The following is a 19119-nucleotide window of genomic DNA, read 5'->3' on the forward strand; positions in this document are numbered from 1 at the left end:
GAGGGGAGGGGGGATGGGGAGAAGCCCCTCTGGAGAGGAGGTGGAGAATAGGTGAAGCTAGAAGTGGCTGGATGTGTGAGGAAGAGGGGGCCTTCGGGCTGAGCCCCCAGCAAGAACAAAGGCACAAAGACGGAGTGAATACGGAGTGTAGGCACAGAAACAAGAAGTAAATTTTGTTATATCCGATGGCCCAGATTCTGAAGGAAAGAGGGTCTAGAAATCCAGACGTTGGGCCAGCAGGAGAAGGGTCTTTACAAGTTGTGGAGCCATTCCTTGAACTAAGCAACTCTTCTTTCATTTTTTTTTCTCTCTAGAAATATTCCAGAAGCAGTTCTGATATTTGTTCCCTCCCATTTTTGGCCAAGATCTGTCAGAGGATTAAATTGTACGTATACTCTTTCTATCTCCCCAAGTATTGGCATGAGATGGCATCTTCCGTTGTCCGTTTTCCAGTGACTGAAATGATCACCAGATGTTAAAAGCATCTTCCTGAAGGTGAAAGCATTTGTTGCTCATGACTTGTACAGAGGCTGAAAGACAAATGAGCTCTGAACAAATCATTTCAGAAATACACTGCATAGCAGTTATTATCTTTGAACCTCAAAGCCTGACTTCTATCCTGGGCTGGAACCTGTGAAACTTCTGGGCAGCCTGGTGCACACGCGTGCCGCACATGGGGACAGCCCCTCCTTGCTGTGTAAGACACAGTCAGGGCTGGCAACTCGTCATGGAAGGGACTCTGAGCATCTTTAGTGCAAGGCACTCACAAGGCTACAAAGGGACCATTTTATCACAAGGCACAACCTATTACCTAAAGACTTGGGCTCAGTTGTATATGAACATGGTTGCAAATGCAAAGACGCTGCCCCTGGGGCATCTGAGTGGCTCAGTCGGTTGACCATCTGACTTCAGCTCAGGTCGCGATTTCACAGTCTGAGTTTAAGCCTCACATGGGGCTCACTGCTGTCAGCACAGAGCCCGCTTCAAGACTTCTGTCCCCTCTCCCTCTGCTCTTCCCCCACTTACGCTCTCTCTCTCAAAAATAAACATTTAGGGGCACCTGGGTGGCTCAGTCGGTTAAGGTCATGATCTTCAGCTTAGGTCATGATCTCACGGTTCATGGGTTCGAGTCCCGCATGAGGCTCTGTGCTGATAGCTCAGAGCCTGGAGCCTGCTTCAGATTCTGTTTCTTTCTCTCTGTCTCTCTCTCTCTCTCTCTCTCTCTCTGCCTCCCCCTACTTGCACTCTGTCTCTCTCTGTCTCTCAAAAATAAATAAACGTTAAAAAATTTTTTACTAAAAAATAAATAAATAAATAAATAAACATTTAAACAACAACAACAACACACAACAAAGACACTGTCCTGAATTCCCACGACCTCCTGTCTCCGTTTAAAACCCCATCCCCCAGCTTGACTCTGAGTCTGAGGTTGTGCTGGAAGGAGGTTGTGTCATAGGATCACTGTCCAGAACTTTAAAAGATGGAACAGTGTGCTAGGAGGGACATTGGACTGAGAGGCGAAATAGCTCAGCCACTTCCCGTGTGACCACGGCTGCTGTCACAGTGCGCCAGACATGCAGCTTGCAAACATTTCCACATCCCGGCCTCACAATTCTGTGAAGTAGAAATTATTATTATTCCATTTCACAGCGAAGGACACTGATTCTTAACGTGATAGCTTCTCTCGGCAGCCAGGCATATCTGGTCCCGTCTGGCTCTCCTTGAGAGGGCTTGGAGGTGAATCAGGCTGCACATCTGCTCTGAGAGGCTATAACGGTTTCTTAGGGCGGCTGTAATAATATACCTACAAACTGGATGGCTTAGAACAACCGAAATGTATCCTCTCGCAGTTCTAGAGGCTGCGAGTCTGAAAGCAGGTGCTTCTGGGGCTTCTCTGAGACTCTACTCCCTTTGAGATTGCCTCTGAGACACTGGGTCAAATCCTTCTTTGCCTCTTAGCTTCTTCTTCTTCTTCTTCTTCTTCTTTTAAATTTTCATTCTTTGAGAGACAGAGTATAAGTGAGGGAGGGGCAGAGAGAGAGGGAGACACAGAATCTGAAGCAGGCTCCAGACTCTGAGCTCTCAGCACAGAGCTTGTCATGGAGCTCAAACCTATGAACTGTGAGATCATGATCCGAGCCAAAGCTGGATGCTTAACGGACTGAGCCGCCCAGGTGCCCCAGTTTGTCTCTTAGCTTCCAGTGGAGCCAGCAATCCTTGGTGTTCCTTGGCTTGCAGATGCAACACTCAGTCTCTGCCTCCAGTTTCCTACATGGCCGTCTCCCCTGTTTGTCCATCTTTTCCTTTTATAAGAACACCTGTCATTTTGGATCAGAATCCAGCCTAATGGCCTCATCTTAACTCGTAGCATCTACAAAGACCCTATTTCCAAAAAAAGGTCACATTCACAGGGACCCAGAGTTGGAACTCCAACATGACTTTCTGTGAACACCATTCAACCTGTAATAAGAGTCACTTTTCCTACATTCCTCCATCCTTCATCTCATGAGTTTCATGGGAGCTAAATCCACTAAACATCTTCCCTCTGCTGTGAAACCTTCTTAGGGGTGGACAAGACTATCTTCTGACCTATATTTAAAGCTTCTCAGAGATCCAAGAGTTTAAAAACCTCTCCTAGTTCATCTGCCCGCATGAGCCCCTGCAAGCCAGCTGTGCAAAGTGCTGGCCTGGGTCCCAGAAATAGTATCAACACCACTTTTCATGAATAGGGGTGGATGCAGAGAGCACCAGGACATGGGGAGTGGAGGGGAAATAAGAGACATGAAAGAAGATGCTGGAAGGCTGAGATGCAGCCAGCTCCCCAGGTCCCCCGTCATTTCATCATGCCTAGCTCTCACTGAATTGAGACACCTGTCCCCTTCTTGCTGAAAGCATCATTGCATTTTCTATGTCAAACGTGGGCCAGCAGGACCCAAAGTGACAACTCTTCAATTGAACCACCTTTGAAAAATTGAATTCAAGAGCATCTGTGGCCAGGGATTTTCCTGGCCCCATTTAAAAGGGAAATTTTTCTTTTATGAAAAAGCAAAAGCAGGGTGTTTTTTTTTCTTTGTAAAAATCATTGTGCTTTGGGTGTAATTTGCACCAGATCACAATTTATTCAGTGCTTTATGGTTTACAAAGCACATGTAAATGCAGCCTCATTTATTCTTCAAAACAACCTGTGGCTCAGTAATAATAACAACTAAAAGTTGGATAACTGGATAGGAAGGTCCATGCACCGGGAATTCTTGTCAGTGCAGCCTGACAAGGCAGATGGCATTATCGTCCCCTATCTAAAGAGGTAAAATCTTTTGCCCAAGGTCATGGAGCTACTAATAAATAAATCTGACATCTGAATCCAGCAGCCTGGTTGCAAAGGCCACACTCAGAGCCACTCAATTGTCTGTCCCTTGACTCTTAGCCCCACTTTTAGACGAGTAAGTAGGTCTATCACATTGAATGTCTGACCCACTAAGCGCAGTCAGCTGGTGGTAGAGACAGGACCTATTTGTCTTCTATTAGGTAATCCTTTGATAACATCCCTTCCAGTAGGAATGCCTTCCTGTTTGGTGCCTCTCTTGCCTGCATCCTGTTTGGTCTAATGCCTTCAAAATACAGTGAAGGTGTCCCCCCCGTGGGAGGTTCTCCAGCTCCCTGATAGCAGACGTTTGGCTAGCCCTCAGTGCCCCGAGCTCACCGGTGCCTGCTCCTGCATCCAGCTCTGGTACCGCTGCTTCCCATCGGGTTCCCACATGCCCACAGCTCCTGGAGAGTAGGGACATCGTGTTCACAAAACTTTATCCTTGTACTTACCACAGTGCTTCGCATTAGGAGGGACTAAATCAAGAAAAGACACTATTGTACTGTGTTGGATACCAGGCTACTACCATAGGGCCAATCAAGTTGTTTGTTGTTTTTGTTGTGTTTTGTTCTGGTCAGAATTTGCAGTGCCCACACACTATGTTTTATTGTGACGATGGCAAGTCAGGAGAGTCCCCTCTTAATAGTCTCTTCTTTGTATTTAATTTCTACAAGCATTAACCCACGTATGGATCATTTCACATAAACATGTACAGACCATCCTACCCTGTGTTAATTCCCTTTAGTTCATCATTATTTTCTTTGCCTTTTTTACTTGTTTCTTCTTCCCCATGCCCTACCATGTCATCTGACCATGTCGGTCCCCGTCCCCATGACCAAGATGAGCCATGTGGCATTCTTTCCTGGTTTTCCCTGCTCTCATTTCATCTTATAGAGATGCATATAATGCATCCACATGCATATGAAACAGACCCATTCCCAGCCCGGGAGTGCTGCCTGAGACTCAAAAATGAGGCAGCTACACATCGAAACTTTATTCTCCCTAGTTTTCCTTTGTTGTAATGCCCCAGTTTCATGAAATAGTTTTAGGGAGTTTGAACATAAATAGCTAGTCTATTATGTAATGAATAATATTAACCTGAAATTACAATTGCTGGCTGGATCAAGCGTGCTAGCTCAACAACAGGCAGTAATAGAGCAATGGTTCTATTGGAAATATATTTTATATTCATCCCCGAGCAGGTGATTATCTGCTCCAGCCAACAAGACCACTGGGTAAAACGTTGTGTGCCAGGAAATCTGAAAACCTGAAGAGGGTCCATGGATTGGATTTGGGATGGCTCCAGAAACTAAACTGCCGTAAGAGCAGATGCCCAACTCCTGTTTGCCCAGCCCTAGAAACTATCCTTGTAATAACCATTACCATTGCACAAAATAACAAAAAAAGCTAATGTTTGTGAGTGTTTACCACATCCTTGGCATAGATCTTCCCGCTTCACATGGACCAACTCATGTGGTCTTCACAATAGCTCTAGGAAGCAGATACTGATACTGGCCCCATTTTACAAATGAGGAAACACAGGTACAAAAGATTAAATAATCTGCTTAAGGTTAGATTCCAAGTAGACAGCAGACCTGGGATTCAAGCCCAGGGAGTCTAATTTCAGAACCCAGAACTATGTTAAGAGGCTTCCCATGACTTTTCTTCTAGAACTCTACTATGGTCTACTATGTCTCTGCTAGAACATTCTTGACCCAATTACATGTCTTGAAAATGCTTTCTCATCCTTTAAATTTCAACTTAAGATCACTTCCTCCCTTGTATAGCATTAGAAGTGTTTTTCCTCTTGGTGCACAACCCTTTATAGCATTTTCTCCATCACACTATAGTTATGCCCCTACCCGTCATTAAGCTCCTCTGGAAATATATCATATATTCATCCATAATATCTAATATGGTGTCTGGCACACAGCAGGGACTCCAAAAATGCCTGCAGAATGAATGAATGAATGAATCAATCAATCAATCAATCAATCAATGTTCTAGCATACAACTAGACACTTGTAAAGATATAGGAAGTATCAAATTTAGACACAATTTTGCAGAAGTAAGGTTAGTAAGCATCAACAATGTCTTATCTAAAGCTTTGGAGCCAGATGTGATCTGAAATTGAGAATTTTCCAGATTTTAAGAGACGTGACATATGGTGCATATACCTTAAGTCACCTAACACTCTCAGTACCTTCTGAGCAAACACATTTGTGTTTCAGCAGTGAAATGTATAAATACTCACACTAAGTAGGGTAAAGCCTATGGATTGCCTTATATCAGTTCAGATCAAGTTTTCCGCCAAATGAATTTTCTGCAAAGTTAAAACAAAATCGAAGCAAAGAAACAACTGTTTTCATAGCTGTTTGGATTGGAGACTATGAATAAGAGATTATGGAGTTTATATAAATTGCAGTTTATGCTACTTTGAATGACCAATCTACCCTCTTTTGTCTAGAATGTATGGTTCTGAGGGGCACCTGGGTGGCTCAGTTGGTTAAACGGCCAACTTAAGCTCAGGTCACAGGGTCCATGAATTCAAGTGCTGCCTCAGGCTCTGTTCTGACTGCTCAGAGCCGGGAGCCTGCTTTGGACTCTGTGTGTGTGTGTGTCTCTCTCTACCCCTCCCCTACTTGCACTCTGTCTCTTTCTCTCTCAAAAATAAAATAAAAACATTAAAAAAATTAGAACATATGGTTTTGGTTAATTACTTTGAGCCTTTAAAATAAGCAAATGAAGTTTAATTTAATGAATTCGCTTTCCAACTCTAGAGACAACTAATTGTTTCTTCAGACTCTCATCCTCAGGCTGGCAAGGGTGGAAGAGAGCTTTGGCATACCAACTGTGACCTTTCACCTAACACCTTTCCCAGACTGAAAATATGACTGTTTGGGTCTGTACCGTGTGTGTGTGTGTGTGTGTGTGTGTGTGTGTGTATGTGTTCTCCTTTTCTCAACTAAAAAACTACAATAGCTGTCCAAGAGGAACATGGGGGGCAAGTACCTAGTCTCATTGGAGAGGTCGTCTCCAGAGAAGCCTGTGACCACTATCCCAGAGTTAATAAAGACAGGCTCCGTGACACCACCGTTTAGTCTCCAAGCTGACTCTTGCTGAATCCATTTGCCTCGAGGCTCTCACAACTACTGATTCAAAAGACCCTTTAACAAATCCTGAAAGGGGTCATGTTACTCACTACATTCTAGGCTCTAAAAATGGCCTCACCCTACCATATGATGGCACTACCCTGCTACCCCATAGGAGATTTTCCTAGAGGGAAAGCAGTGTTTGCCATGCAGAAGCTGGGACAAGTTTGGTAGTGAGGATGCAGGGGGAGAACTTCACTCGGGGGAGGTGTCTGTGGCTTTAGCATCAGTTTGCTTGGTCATCAGTCACATCAGCGTCTTTGGTTTTCCAGGCTCATGAATGGGAGTGAACATTGCCAGCTAAAGCGCCTCAAGATTCTTAGAGTCAGTGGTTTAAAAGAGTAGAATTTTAAGAAAACACTTCCATCACAGAATGTGTAAAATGGCACAAATTCAATCTGGAGCTCTGAGCTCATTGGACCAAAAATGCAGTCTCCTTCTTTTCTGGGCATCTCAACATCAATATCCCATGTTCTCCAAAATGTTGATTCAATTGTTTCACTTCCCCATATGGGCCAAATTAATATCAGAGAGAAAATAGTTCTAATTAGGTGGAGAGCAGAGATTGGCAAAGTTTGGTGGGCACTCGTCCATATTATGGAGGCATTTGATTTTATTTTTAGAATGGACTTTTATCACATATACTCAACATAGCCATATCTGAAATGCCTCTGTTTGTTTTCACAAACACGGTTTCTTTTTTTCTTAGCTCACCAGCTGTTTTGTTTTCTTTTTTCTAGAGCTATAAAAAATTCTGTGCCATTCAAAGATGTAGATTCAGACAAATACAGTGTTTTCCCAGTAAGTATTGTTAAGAATAACCAGATGTTCGCTAAATATTGTACCGCTTTCTACAAATATCTTTCCTTTAATAAGACAAGACTGAATTCTATTTGAATGTATTAATTATTTTATAATACACCATTTCATGATTTTTATAACTTTTTTTTTGGGCATCTTAATAATACATGAACCATCAGAACTGGGTCTTAGGCTGAGACTATTTTTTGTCTCCTGAAGCCATTCCCAGCTGGGTATTTCAGTTATTTTGAAAGGTGTTGAGAATTATTTTGGAAATTATTAAGCCTACTTTTAGAGTGTGCATGTGTGTTGTGTTTATGTGTGTGCACACGTTTGATTTAAAGCAGTTTGGATATCAGGATGTTTGCTGCAAAAGCAAACAACCAAGTAGCAGATGTAACTCCCCAAAGTTGGTGGGGTTCTCAGATATTCTACCTGGGAATAGGGGAAATAAAAGCATTGTTTGGCATTATCATGACTCTCGATTCTTTCAAATCAAGGATCAAGACAGGTCAATCGTGTAATAGATCCACATAATTAGCCAGCCTTACTAGAGACTTTTAAAGTACCCAGTGAAACAATTAATCATTTGACCAAATAAAGAAATTGTTTTAGAAGTTAAGAAGGTTGATGATTAATAAAGTTCAAGTAACTGGATGTTCCTGCTGTTTGTGGAAGTGTCCACACACACACGAACACACACATGTATGTATATGTACAGCATGCATACCCATAGCCACACCTATGAGTACACACATGCCCACAAACATACACATTCACACAACTACACTCCCACACACCCCCGTATGGCACACACCCAACACCAACACCAACGTATGGTATACACACACTCACACACACACTACCCCGTGGTATTGGCCTGGTCACCTCACACAGCAGGTCTTAGTATATTAATCTTCATTTTCTTAGTAATCTCTAGTGTTCCTAGACTGCATGCAGATTAAAAATTGCACGTGTCTGTGCCCCTCAGACAGTTCTGACTGCCCTTCTTCATGGATAATAACGGTGCCAATGACCCCTTCCTGTGTGTGCTCTTCAATTTCAGACGCTGAGGGGCTATCACTGGCGAGGGAGGGATTGCAATGACAGCAACAAGATGGCATACCCGGGCAGAAGGTACGTCTCCGCTGGTCATTGATTTGGAAAATTACCTTCTAAAAAGGAGTCCTGAGGTGTAATTCCCTCCCCAGCCTAGGGGGTTTGTATTTACAAAGAGAAGGGGCCTCACTCAGTGTCCCAACTGTAAAGCTCAGTGAGGAAAGGACAGCCTTCGTTCATCATCTATCCAGGAAGTGCACCTGCTAATTGTCAACTTGGCCTCATGTTGGGTGGTAAACAAAATGGGAGAAGGGCCTCCTCTCGCAGAGCTTACCATTTAGAGGGAGAGAGAAGCAGGGCAGCAGGCTATGGTGGACATGTGTGCGGCCTTCTGCACAACTTCTGCACACAGGACTGAGCCCAGAAACATCAGCCTCCCACCTCAGGAGTGAGGGCAGGGCTCCTGTGAGTGGAGCACATGTCACATTTTAGTCTCAGGCTGATGTTCAAAAACTGGATATGAAAAAAAGAAGGATACGCATTCTTCATTCTTCATCTTAGCTGTGACTGCAGAGCCAAGGCATTTGATTTACCTCATGTGTGGGACTTTAGAGGCATCGTTGTAATGGCTTCGCCTATGTGAATCAGGTGGACTACAGATTCATTCACTCTGCTCATCAGCACCGCTCCACAACAACGCAGTCCATGAATATAGGCCACCGTGAAAAGGCTGGATTTGGTCCACAGTGCCCAGAAAATATCCAAAACCTAGATCATGGCAACAAAGCCAAGGGGAGGCTTCTGGGTGCCACAGACAATAACGTATGGCACTTCTTCTCGAAGAACCTGTTATGTATCAGTGACACTTCATAAAGCACTCATTCACTCATTCGTTCATTCATTCATTCAGCTAACATTCGCGAAGCAATAAGAATATAATGAAAATTAATGTTGATGTTTTCCTCTTAGGCCAGATAACTGGGATGTACATGAGGATTCAAACTGTAACGGCATTTGGGTAAGCGACTGAATTCAAATTTAACCCTGTTCTCTTACTTTCTGCCCTCCTTAAAAATCTATCGGCTTTAGTCAGACCTAAGGAAGGAGGTGACAGACAAAAGCAAGCCTTTTTCTGTAATTTGGAAGAGGGGGATAGACTCTAATAGCACATGATGTCGGTGATGGGATGAGGGTTGAAGGTCTCTCAGTCACAGCCCCTTTAAGCCTGCCTAGGGTCACCCACCTCTAACACCTTTATTCTGTGTTGAGTCATAAGACATTAAACAAGGAGCGGCTGTCGGCAAAGCTTTATGGCAACCCAGGTGGTGGAGCAAACCTCTTGCTGCCGCCATGCCATCCGGCCATTTCTTTTCTGTCTCATGAAGCTAGCCAGGCAGAGTGGAGACTCCTCTGTGGCCACCCCACTACCTGCCGCCCCGAGGCCTTTAATGCTGTTGCCCCAGTTCTCTGGGAATATCATATTTGCAGCTTTCATGTAGAAAGAGGGAAGAAGGGAGGAAGACCAAGCACTTGTCTGGGAACAACAATGGCAGCAGCCCCACGTTTTGTGGGGTCTTGATCTAATATAGGATTTGAGAATCTTCAAGAAGGAAAAGAATACCACAATACAAAGTCAAGTATGAAAGTACATAATTAATTAGAACAACAGAAGAAATCCCAACCAATTACTGGAGTCTTGGAAATTCAGGTCCCTTGGGAATTGTAAGATGTGCAGCATCTACCCGATAGATGCCAGTCACTCCTCCTCCCCCTGTTTACCAGGTTTCTAGACATTGCCAAATGTCCCTTGGGGTGCAGGGGTGTGGGGAACTAGCCCAGGTGAGAATCGCTGCTCTGGAAGCACCAGTCCTCAGGAAGTGGAGATGTCAGGACACTTAAAGCTCCAGCTCAGAGACTGCAGAATAAATACACTTGATCTTGCGGTCCAGTCACCTAGCGGGCCCACAGCGCCCCCTCCTGGTGACACTGACAGTACTCCAAACACTGCCCTGTATCCTCTGGTCCTGGTTCTGGATCCCTCCTCATTCCTGCCCCAGCTCCTTAAAGCCCACCTCGTGTACACACTGTTGCTACGTTGAATTAAGGGCTCAAAAGACATTAATGGGTTTTTCCACCGATTTGCCTTTGTACTTTTTAAAGCCATTAGGGAAAGCCTCAGCATATGCGTCTCATAAATTTTAAAACAAACTGGTAATCTCATCATTTCTCTTCTAAAGGGTGTTGATCCAAAAGATGGAATTCCATATGAGAAGAAGTTCTGTGAAGGTATGAAATGTAAATTAGTATGGTCATTACAACAGAACACTTTTTCTAGCCTGAGTCAGATTGAAGCAAACAGACCACCCGACGTAAGGCAAAGCCTGATGCTACAATTTAAGGTGGACCAATTGACCTTTATTTTCATGAAAAAAATCAGAAAAAGACATGGAAAAGGTTGCAGAAAATGGAGACAGAATCTAGAAAAAGCAAAACTGGATTTGTTTAACGAACTCCTTTCTGTGGGGTTTGGAAACTTTAATGATCAGACCAGAAAAGTCTATAGGATAGAGAGCAAGACAATTGAAATCTAGCACTTCTGCAAATAAGAAAACAAATAGAGATCATCATTTTTCATCTTCTTCATGTCCTTCTCAATACACTACAAGGTCAGACATCCAGGCTTGTACTGACAGAGTCCCTGTGTCAGCTGGGCTAAAGATTCGTATCTGGGTGACTTGAGGGAGACCTCCAAGTTACAGCCATTGGGAGCTCCCAAAAATAGGTGAGCAAAAGCTCTTCATTCTGAATGCCCAAATTCTCCAGACATCTGGGCTACCAGTACTGGTAGGAGAAACCTATGATCACCCACATACTACTGAAAATATGCTCTTGGTGATACCCAAAGTATCTCAAACAAGACCCTCTGGTAAACACCACTTTTTATGTTTATGTGATGCTTTTCCCTAACACTTAAAAGCATTTCAATCATCCATTCATTTGTTCATTAATTAATTCATTCAACAGATATTTCCTGAATACCGATTCCTATTCTGCACCAAGGATATATTATACTTGGCTCTGAGTTTTCTTGGACAGATGTGATACAGTCCTTGCCCTCAATCAACTTAGTCTAATTGTCTTTAAAATCTCAGAGGGGTAGGAAGGGAATAGAAAATGTAAAGATTCAGTGCCTGGTTTGTAGTTTAGGAATGCTTATTGGACGAAGAAGCAATGAGTGAACAAATGAGTAATAAATAAACTCAGATCTAAGCGAAAGAGCTTGGTGTGAAGCTCTGGGATCTCTGTGGGAAGCTTCTTGGATGCCCCATATCCCAAGCCTTCCTGGATGTCCTGGACCTTCTCAGTCGGGGCCGAGTGCTAACTGTCACAGACACCCAAGATAAGGAGCCCCTGGAGTGAGGCTAGACAGTCCTCCAGCATGATGTGGGGGATTTGGAGCTGGGGAGAGAGGTGCCCCTGACTCTGGGAGGCACCAGTTGATTCTTTCCAGATCTTAAGGGATTTAGGAGAGTACATGCATCACCCGTAGGTAAATGGATTGTGTAGATGGGCCTCAGAAGCAGATTAAGTGATTCCTAACCTCCAGATAGGCCTGTTCAGGTACCTTTTTATGTTCATCTCCCATGAATCAGCCAGAATTGTCCATCCAGTGCTGTTGTGTATATGGATTAAGGGCTTTAAAAAACCATAACATTTTTGAAGAATCAAAATTGCTCCATAATATCAGGAATTCTTCAAATGAATTATAACAGAATTCAAGAGAGCAGTTTCCAAGACCAAAATTTAGGGCGTATTTCTGAGTTCAGATAAAGTTTTGATTTATTTATTCATCCATCCTTCACTCATGATGTTGCACGGCAGTTTGTTTTATGCTGAGCTAGGAAACACACCTGCATCTGTACAGCTTAGCTAGCAGTTCTGATGGCCTAGAAATCTCATTCAGCTCCTAAATGCGATCTCCCTCACTCCCCAACCCTTGAAAAGTGGCAATGCATCACTGTTATGATGCTCTGTGCGTGGAATACGCACCGGGGTATCTACTCTCCTAACCACCCAATCTGGAGGTTCCAAACTACTTGAGTGCATAAATAATGCAAATAAATTGTACCACCCAGGTTCACAGCCCAGGGGAATCATTTTGCTGGGAGACTCAGCTGGGGCTCATTTTCACATCTCTCCCGAATGGATCACAGCTTCACAGATGTCTTTGGTAAGTAATTTTGGCAGTAATCATCCCGGATATGCTGGCCTTTGTGTTTGTTCCTCCTTGCTCTCTGTAAATGTGATGCCAACTCCAAACAGGTGCATATTTCCCTCCTCAGCAAAATCTGCTATAAAAGGCACATCCACATGACTTCAGCTCAGTTCATTTCAAACAATGTGATAAGAAATGTGAAGGCATCATCACAACAGGCTCCTAACAAGAACTGTCCTGTCTACTAGAGAAGGGAGATGATGCCTCTGCCAGATGGAAAGGAACCTTGGGCACAATGGGAAGCCCTTGTCATCTGGCCACTGCTGGGCATGGTTCCCTTTTCCCTCTCCTAGAACACTGAAACTCTGATCCAGAGAAATTAAATTACAGGAATTATAACTTCTTCCCCGACCCCTTCTTCTCAGAAGAAGCCCTCCCTTTGTAAAGATGAGGAGGCAGGGAAGCATCTGGACACATAAACAATAGTCATGATCTCAAAAGAAGAGTGCTCTTTAAAAAAAAAAAAAAACGTTTGCTGTAGAAGAGAGAGTGACATTTTGTAAAATATTAGATTCACAACAATGGTCAAGAGAAGATTGTACCCATGAAAAAGAGCAACTTGAGATCAGGAAGAACTACTTTGTGGAGAAAGAACAATATTTATTTGATGTGAGAGTCCAGTGGTAACACTGACTAGCAAGTTGGACAATGCAAAAAACGAGGCAGGCAAACCAGTCCACTGGATGAGGAAATTCTGGAACTCAGATAAGAGGCACACAGGACGGGTTCTGGAGATTGAATAGGAAACCCAAAAAAGAGAACACATCAGCCAGAGATGAAGTGGTGACCAAATAAATAATAAGAGATAACTTTCTTGAGTTGAGGGAATCCTTGTCTTCAGTTCCATACCTGCACTGAGCCCCAGGCCAAAGTATAAAATAGACCATCTCTTTACCATGTCTTATTATTTTTTTAAATTCCAAACATAAAGGAAAATCTTGCAATGATTCTGCCCCAAAACAACAACAAGAAACAGTACATATTAGAAGGAAAAAATCCTTTTGGCATCAGGCTTATCTCTCAATGCTGAATTTCAGAAAATAGTGGAATGGTTTCTACAGTATTTTGAGGGTTGTGTGTGAAAAAGGCCCTAACTGCCGAGATACCATTTGTTCTTACATGAGGTCCACAGAAATTTTTTCTCAGTTTTTCAAAGATTCAAAAATCAACAGACATATGCCCTTCTAAAAAAAATTATTTTAAGAAGTATTCCAGATTACTATTCCAAATATTGCTAGATTCCATTATGTAACATTTTCAAATGTATACAATGTCAAAAAATCCATAAAGTTAAAAGACAAATGAAAAACTAGAACAATATTTATAAAATATAAATATATAAGGCAACAATTAAATCCCCTAATAATAAACAGTTCCTGCATAGAGATAATAAATTTTATTTTTTAATAATCAAGAACATAACCAATAAATAGAAAAACAGTTTCATCTTTAATCAGAGAAACAAATTAAAATAGCAATGGAATATCATTTATCATCTGTTAAACAGATAAAGGTTAAAAAATGATAATGGCCTAGTTTCACCAAAAATACAGTGAAATGGAGATGTTCATTCACCAATAGTATTTATGTTGCTAGAATTTTTCTGAAAGGCAATTTGATAACATATATAAAGTGATATTAAAATATTTGTGATTTGGACCATTAATTGCGTATCTGGAAATTTACCTCTAAAAATGATCATTTGCTAAAGGATCTATGTACATGAGTATTCACCAAAGAGTTGCTTATAAGAGCAAAAATGAGAAAAGAAATTAAAAATGAAAAAAAACAGGATTAGATACACAAAAATATATTCTATCCATAAAATTAAATGCTATGCAAGTATCAGTACCTGCGTTGTAGACATATTTCTCAGCGAGAAAATGTATTAATAGCAACTTGTTTGGGGGCCAGAGTAGGTTACAGAATAGTATGAATGAACCAGTTTTGTGAATATGTAAGTGCATCCGTATGTGCAAACAAAGAAAATAATTAAGAAGTTGTAGATTTGTATGTTAACACTGGTATTGTTGGATTGCAGAACACTGGGTAATTTCTTTCATTTTTCTTCAGTAGATTTGTACTATGTATGTACCAAATATTGTAATCCAAGATTTTGGGGATTGTCACGTTTTGTTCTGAGCAAGGAGATAAAGAACACCAAAGTACTGCTTTATTTAATACTTGTCAAAGCCCTCTGAGATAGGTGTTATTAGAATATAACTTCACTGTACAGACAGATACTCAGAGAGGTTGAGTAAACTGCCTAAGGTCACACAGCTAACAGGTGGAAGAATCACTTCCTGTCATTGTCATCTTAAACAAGCCACCTAACCAGAAACTGTAAATGATGGTAGGAACAACCTCAGGCAAGGCCATGCGCTAGAGTGATCTGAGGTCTGTGCAAACGCTTTGGAGCTCTGCGTTGGATTCAAACCAGATAAAAAGTAGATGGACACACAGCTCATGCAGGGAAGGTATGGCAGCTAAGCAGGCTGGTCCATGTCTTCGTGCTTGTCCTTCTTACCCCATACCCGGGCCTCTGGAGTCTGAGATGAACAGTGCCTTTCACCCTGGGTTTCTCCTGGAGAGACTGCCTCTCACAAACTCTCACCATAACTGGCAGCTCACTCTGCAGTGTGCCAAACCTCTGGGGAAGAGAAAGACCCACTGAGAAGCCACTTTAAAGGAAAATCACTCTTAAAAGCCCAGCAGCTGGCCCCATCCTGGAGTCCTGACTACTGGGATTTGAATTGTAACGTTTTTTATCTGGTGTTGGTGACGACAAACTGATTTGAAATACTGCAACTGAGCATATGTTAGTTTGGGTTTGGGTTACAGGAATGCTCTGCTTTTGGAATGTTTGCTTTATGCCTCTTTGCCTTTACAGAAGACCTAGATTAGTCCCTCTTTCTTGCCAACCAAAAGAAATCTAAAGAAGATTTTCACTTTCACGAAAAAAGCTGTTACCACACTAATGCAGGTCTTTGAGGAAAGCAACGTGGCCTAACTCGAGCTTTCTGAACACTCTGTTTTTGGATAGGGAAACCTGTAGTTCCCACCTGTCACATTTTTGCAAGAGTGTTGAGAAATGACCAGGAGAATGGCAATAACATAGAGCTGATGTGGAGCCCAGATTGGGCATAACGGTAATTGGGATTCATGCATCTCACCAATATGCTAATAATGCTGTTGACAGTAGGGACAACACTACAGTTCTAGTGTCATTTTGTCACCTTCTTGTCACACCTTTGATGTTCTAGTGTTCTTAGAAGTTCTCTCCAGATTAACATTCTTCTCCAAGCTCAAAATTAGCTCAGTCATTCCAAGCCTGGGCCACGTCTGTGGAATGCCTTTTATAAGATGGAAGATGAGACAAGAATAAAAGAGAGATTTTGTTTATAAAGTTAGCATTAAAAAATGAAGATTTATCAAAATGTTACTTCTCAAAATAATACTGTACAAACCACCCCAAGTCTCAATGTCTTAAAACAACCCACATTTCTTCTCACTCGCACATCTGTGGGTTGTCTAGGGTCAGCTGTCCTAGGTTCAGCTCTGTTGGTCTTGGCCCCAAGCTAAAGGTTGGTCTAGGTCTGTTCCACGTGTCTCTCATTTTTCCTGGTTGGACAATCCATCCAGAAAACATTCTTTTCATGGTAGTGGCAGAAATGCAAGAGGGCGAGGCCCCTTACACAAATACATTTGCTGCCTCATGTCCACCATCAATGTATTGGTCAGAGCAAGTCACATGGCCATGCCCGAGATCCATGGGGAAAGAAGTACATCTGCCCAAAGAGGGGGAGGAAAGAAAGTAAATATTTGCAGTATTGTTTTTATCTAATTATTATAAATGTTAAATATTCAATGGAGAAAAATAAGCAAATATGGAAATTATTAAGAAATCATTAAAATTCTCCTTAATTCTACCACCCAGAGAGAATCATTTTAACATTTTAGAGTATCAGATTGGTTTTAAAAAATATTCTTTTAATATTCTTCTTATTGGGGGAAAAAAGAAGATATAAAGTCAATATTAGAACCCATTTTGAGAGGTAAAAAAAATCATCTCCACCATCTTGAACTTTTCTCAGTATTTTTCCACTCCTTCCCAGAACTCCATCCCCACTAACACACACACACATTATGTAGTCACAAGAGTAGCAAGTATGCAATTGGCCATTCTCCTTTCTTTCAATTAGCACTAATTACAATCATTTTCCTACATTGCTGCTTAGTCTTTACATTCATTATGCTTGTCGGTGTTCTATAGTATCCTTTTCAGTATACAAGCCATAATCTATTGAACCATCTGCTCATGACTGGATATTACGCTGATTCATTTCTGGGCTACTAGGGATCGCATTCCTTTAAAAAAAAAAAAAAGCTTCTCATTTTTAAAACCTATTATCTATAGAATCTCTTCATTTGCACAAGGATTCAGCCTATATGTGAGTACTGTGCCTAGTAGACATCCATGAGGTATGCTGAAGCTAATGTCTCATGCTTTGATTGTTTGGCTTTTAGCTTTTTTTTTTTTAAGTTTATTTATTTATTTGGGAGGCAGGGGCAGGACAGAGAGAGAGGGAGAGAGAGAGAATTCCAAGCAGACTCTGCACTGATAGTGACGGTGGGCTCAATTTCACGAACCACAAGATCATAACCTGAGCCAAAACCAAGAGTCAAACACTGAACTGACTGAGCCACCCAGGCGCCCTGATTATTTGGTTTTTAATGCTTGTGGCAAGTAAACAAAATGTCACCAAATAACCTGGGACCTGCCATGTGCCAAGCCCTGTGATAGGAGCTAATGACACAGAGGTGGAGAAGGTGGAAAGAACCAGGTCTTCAGACGGCTTCAGGCCTTGGGGGGAAATGCAGGCAAGCAAATTCCAGAGCTGCTGTGATGCAGACACACTCCCCAAACTCGAGGAAAGAAGGAATCCAGGCAGTTCGGTCCTAGCAGAGAGGAGTGTGCTAGCAGCAGAAAGAGCGCATGCAAGGCTCACAAGTAAGAAGGTTCAGCATTCTGAGAAGTTTAATGTGGCAGAACTGATGCTAAGTGGGAACAAGGTGGAGAAGGTATGAGAAGAGTCTAGAAAGGTTCATAGGAGCCAGATCTCAAAGGCCCTTGAAGCCACATTAAGGAATTCAGAGTTTATCCTGAAGGCAATAGGAAGTCAATAAAAGATTTTTAACTGAAAAACAGTTTCAGTCTTACTTGAATTTTAGAAAAAATTTTCTGATTTCAACAGCAGGATGGATTGGATTGGGAGGAAAACAGGAAAGGAGACCAGCTAGTTGTTTATCTTCTAGTGAAAGTGTCCTAAGTTACAAGGGTACAGTGGGGAAGAAAAGACAAATGCAGAAGTTACCTAGAATTAACGATGGACGTGTGTTTTTCTCATACCCTTCCCACCCTGTGGACTTTACAGCCAGCCCCTGAAGAGACTACCTTCCTGGAGCCAATGTCCCACCTGGCTGGGCTTTACCCAGGGCTGTTCCGGGCATGCCTGCATCTGGAAAGGCTGCCTCACTGACTTCACTCCCCTAATGCAGATCTTCCCTATAGGGTCTAAGCCAGCTTTTGAAGACTCTTCTGGAAGACTCTGTCCCCCTAAGAAACTTCTGTTGCCTCTGGTTCTTCTGCACCATACCTCCAACCCCTAATAGTTATGGTGAACTTATCATTTGTTGTCCAAAACTGAAAGAAGAGGGATCATGACTGATGATTATATGAAGACAATAGGCATTGACCTAGACTTGTCCAGACAAATTGGGATGCATGGCCACCCAAACAATAGCATGAGAGCCATGCATGAAACTGACACCTTGAGTCAAGAGCAAGTGCCCAGAGGGGCATTTCCATCCCCTAAGTTATCTCTATATAAAATAACTTTGGACTTTGATTCATATCTGGGCTCGAATCCTAGCTTAGCCACTTACTTATCCTCTCTGAGCTTAATTTCCTCATCTAAAAAATATAAATAACGATGGCTATCTCATCAGAAATTTGGGATAATTTTATAATAGGATATTAAAATCTGGACTATTTATTTCTACCTAAGTTTCAACTGAGGCGCCAAAACAATGTGGGCCAACTGTTCCCACTTTCCACAGGAGGTGCAAAAGGAGGGAGTGAAAATCATTTCTGCAACCTGTAGCTTAAGACCCAACCTCAGAGGTCTACAAATTGAGGCCAGAAATGGCTGGCGTCAGCATGGCAGGGGAGCTCAGCTCTCCCCCTTGGGGGGAGGCAGAAACATGCTTCCCCCTCAGTATAGGTGACCACTAGCAGACTCGGACAGGTGTCTCCAGAGACTGGGGTCACAGGGGCTGGTGTCCGACACTCTTGTGAATAATGTAAGCATGGTGACTGAGGCAGCAGGATAGAGAGTGAGTGTCCTGGGGCAAGGACATGGACCCCAGGAAAGGAAGGCCAGCCTGGATCATTAAAAATTCCAGAG

General features: G+C 42.4%; 1 protein-coding gene across 4 annotated transcripts in view; it reads left to right on the plus strand.

Annotated features, from left to right (window-relative positions):
• AOAH (acyloxyacyl hydrolase) overlaps positions 1–19119 on the plus strand; it is a 165617-nt gene that overhangs the window by 64382 nt on the left and 82116 nt on the right. For 3 of the 4 annotated variants that reach the window (XM_077775418.1, XM_077775421.1, XM_077775420.1), the window contains exons 6-11: positions 315–385; positions 7257–7317; positions 8384–8454; positions 9346–9394; positions 10614–10662; positions 12513–12607. In XM_077775418.1, coding sequence (XP_077631544.1) covers positions 315–385; positions 7257–7317; positions 8384–8454; positions 9346–9394; positions 10614–10662; positions 12513–12607 — 396 coding nt within the window. The remainder of the gene's footprint in view (positions 1–314; positions 386–7256; positions 7318–8383; positions 8455–9345; positions 9395–10613; positions 10663–12512; positions 12608–19119) is intronic. The other variant, XM_077775419.1, reaches the window with a different exon arrangement.

The sequence above is a fragment of the Crocuta crocuta genome, unplaced genomic scaffold, assembly GCF_008692635.1.
Source record: "Crocuta crocuta isolate KB4526 unplaced genomic scaffold, BGI_CrCroc_1.0 scaffold197, whole genome shotgun sequence".
NCBI classification, from domain to species: Eukaryota; Metazoa; Chordata; class Mammalia; order Carnivora; family Hyaenidae; genus Crocuta; species Crocuta crocuta.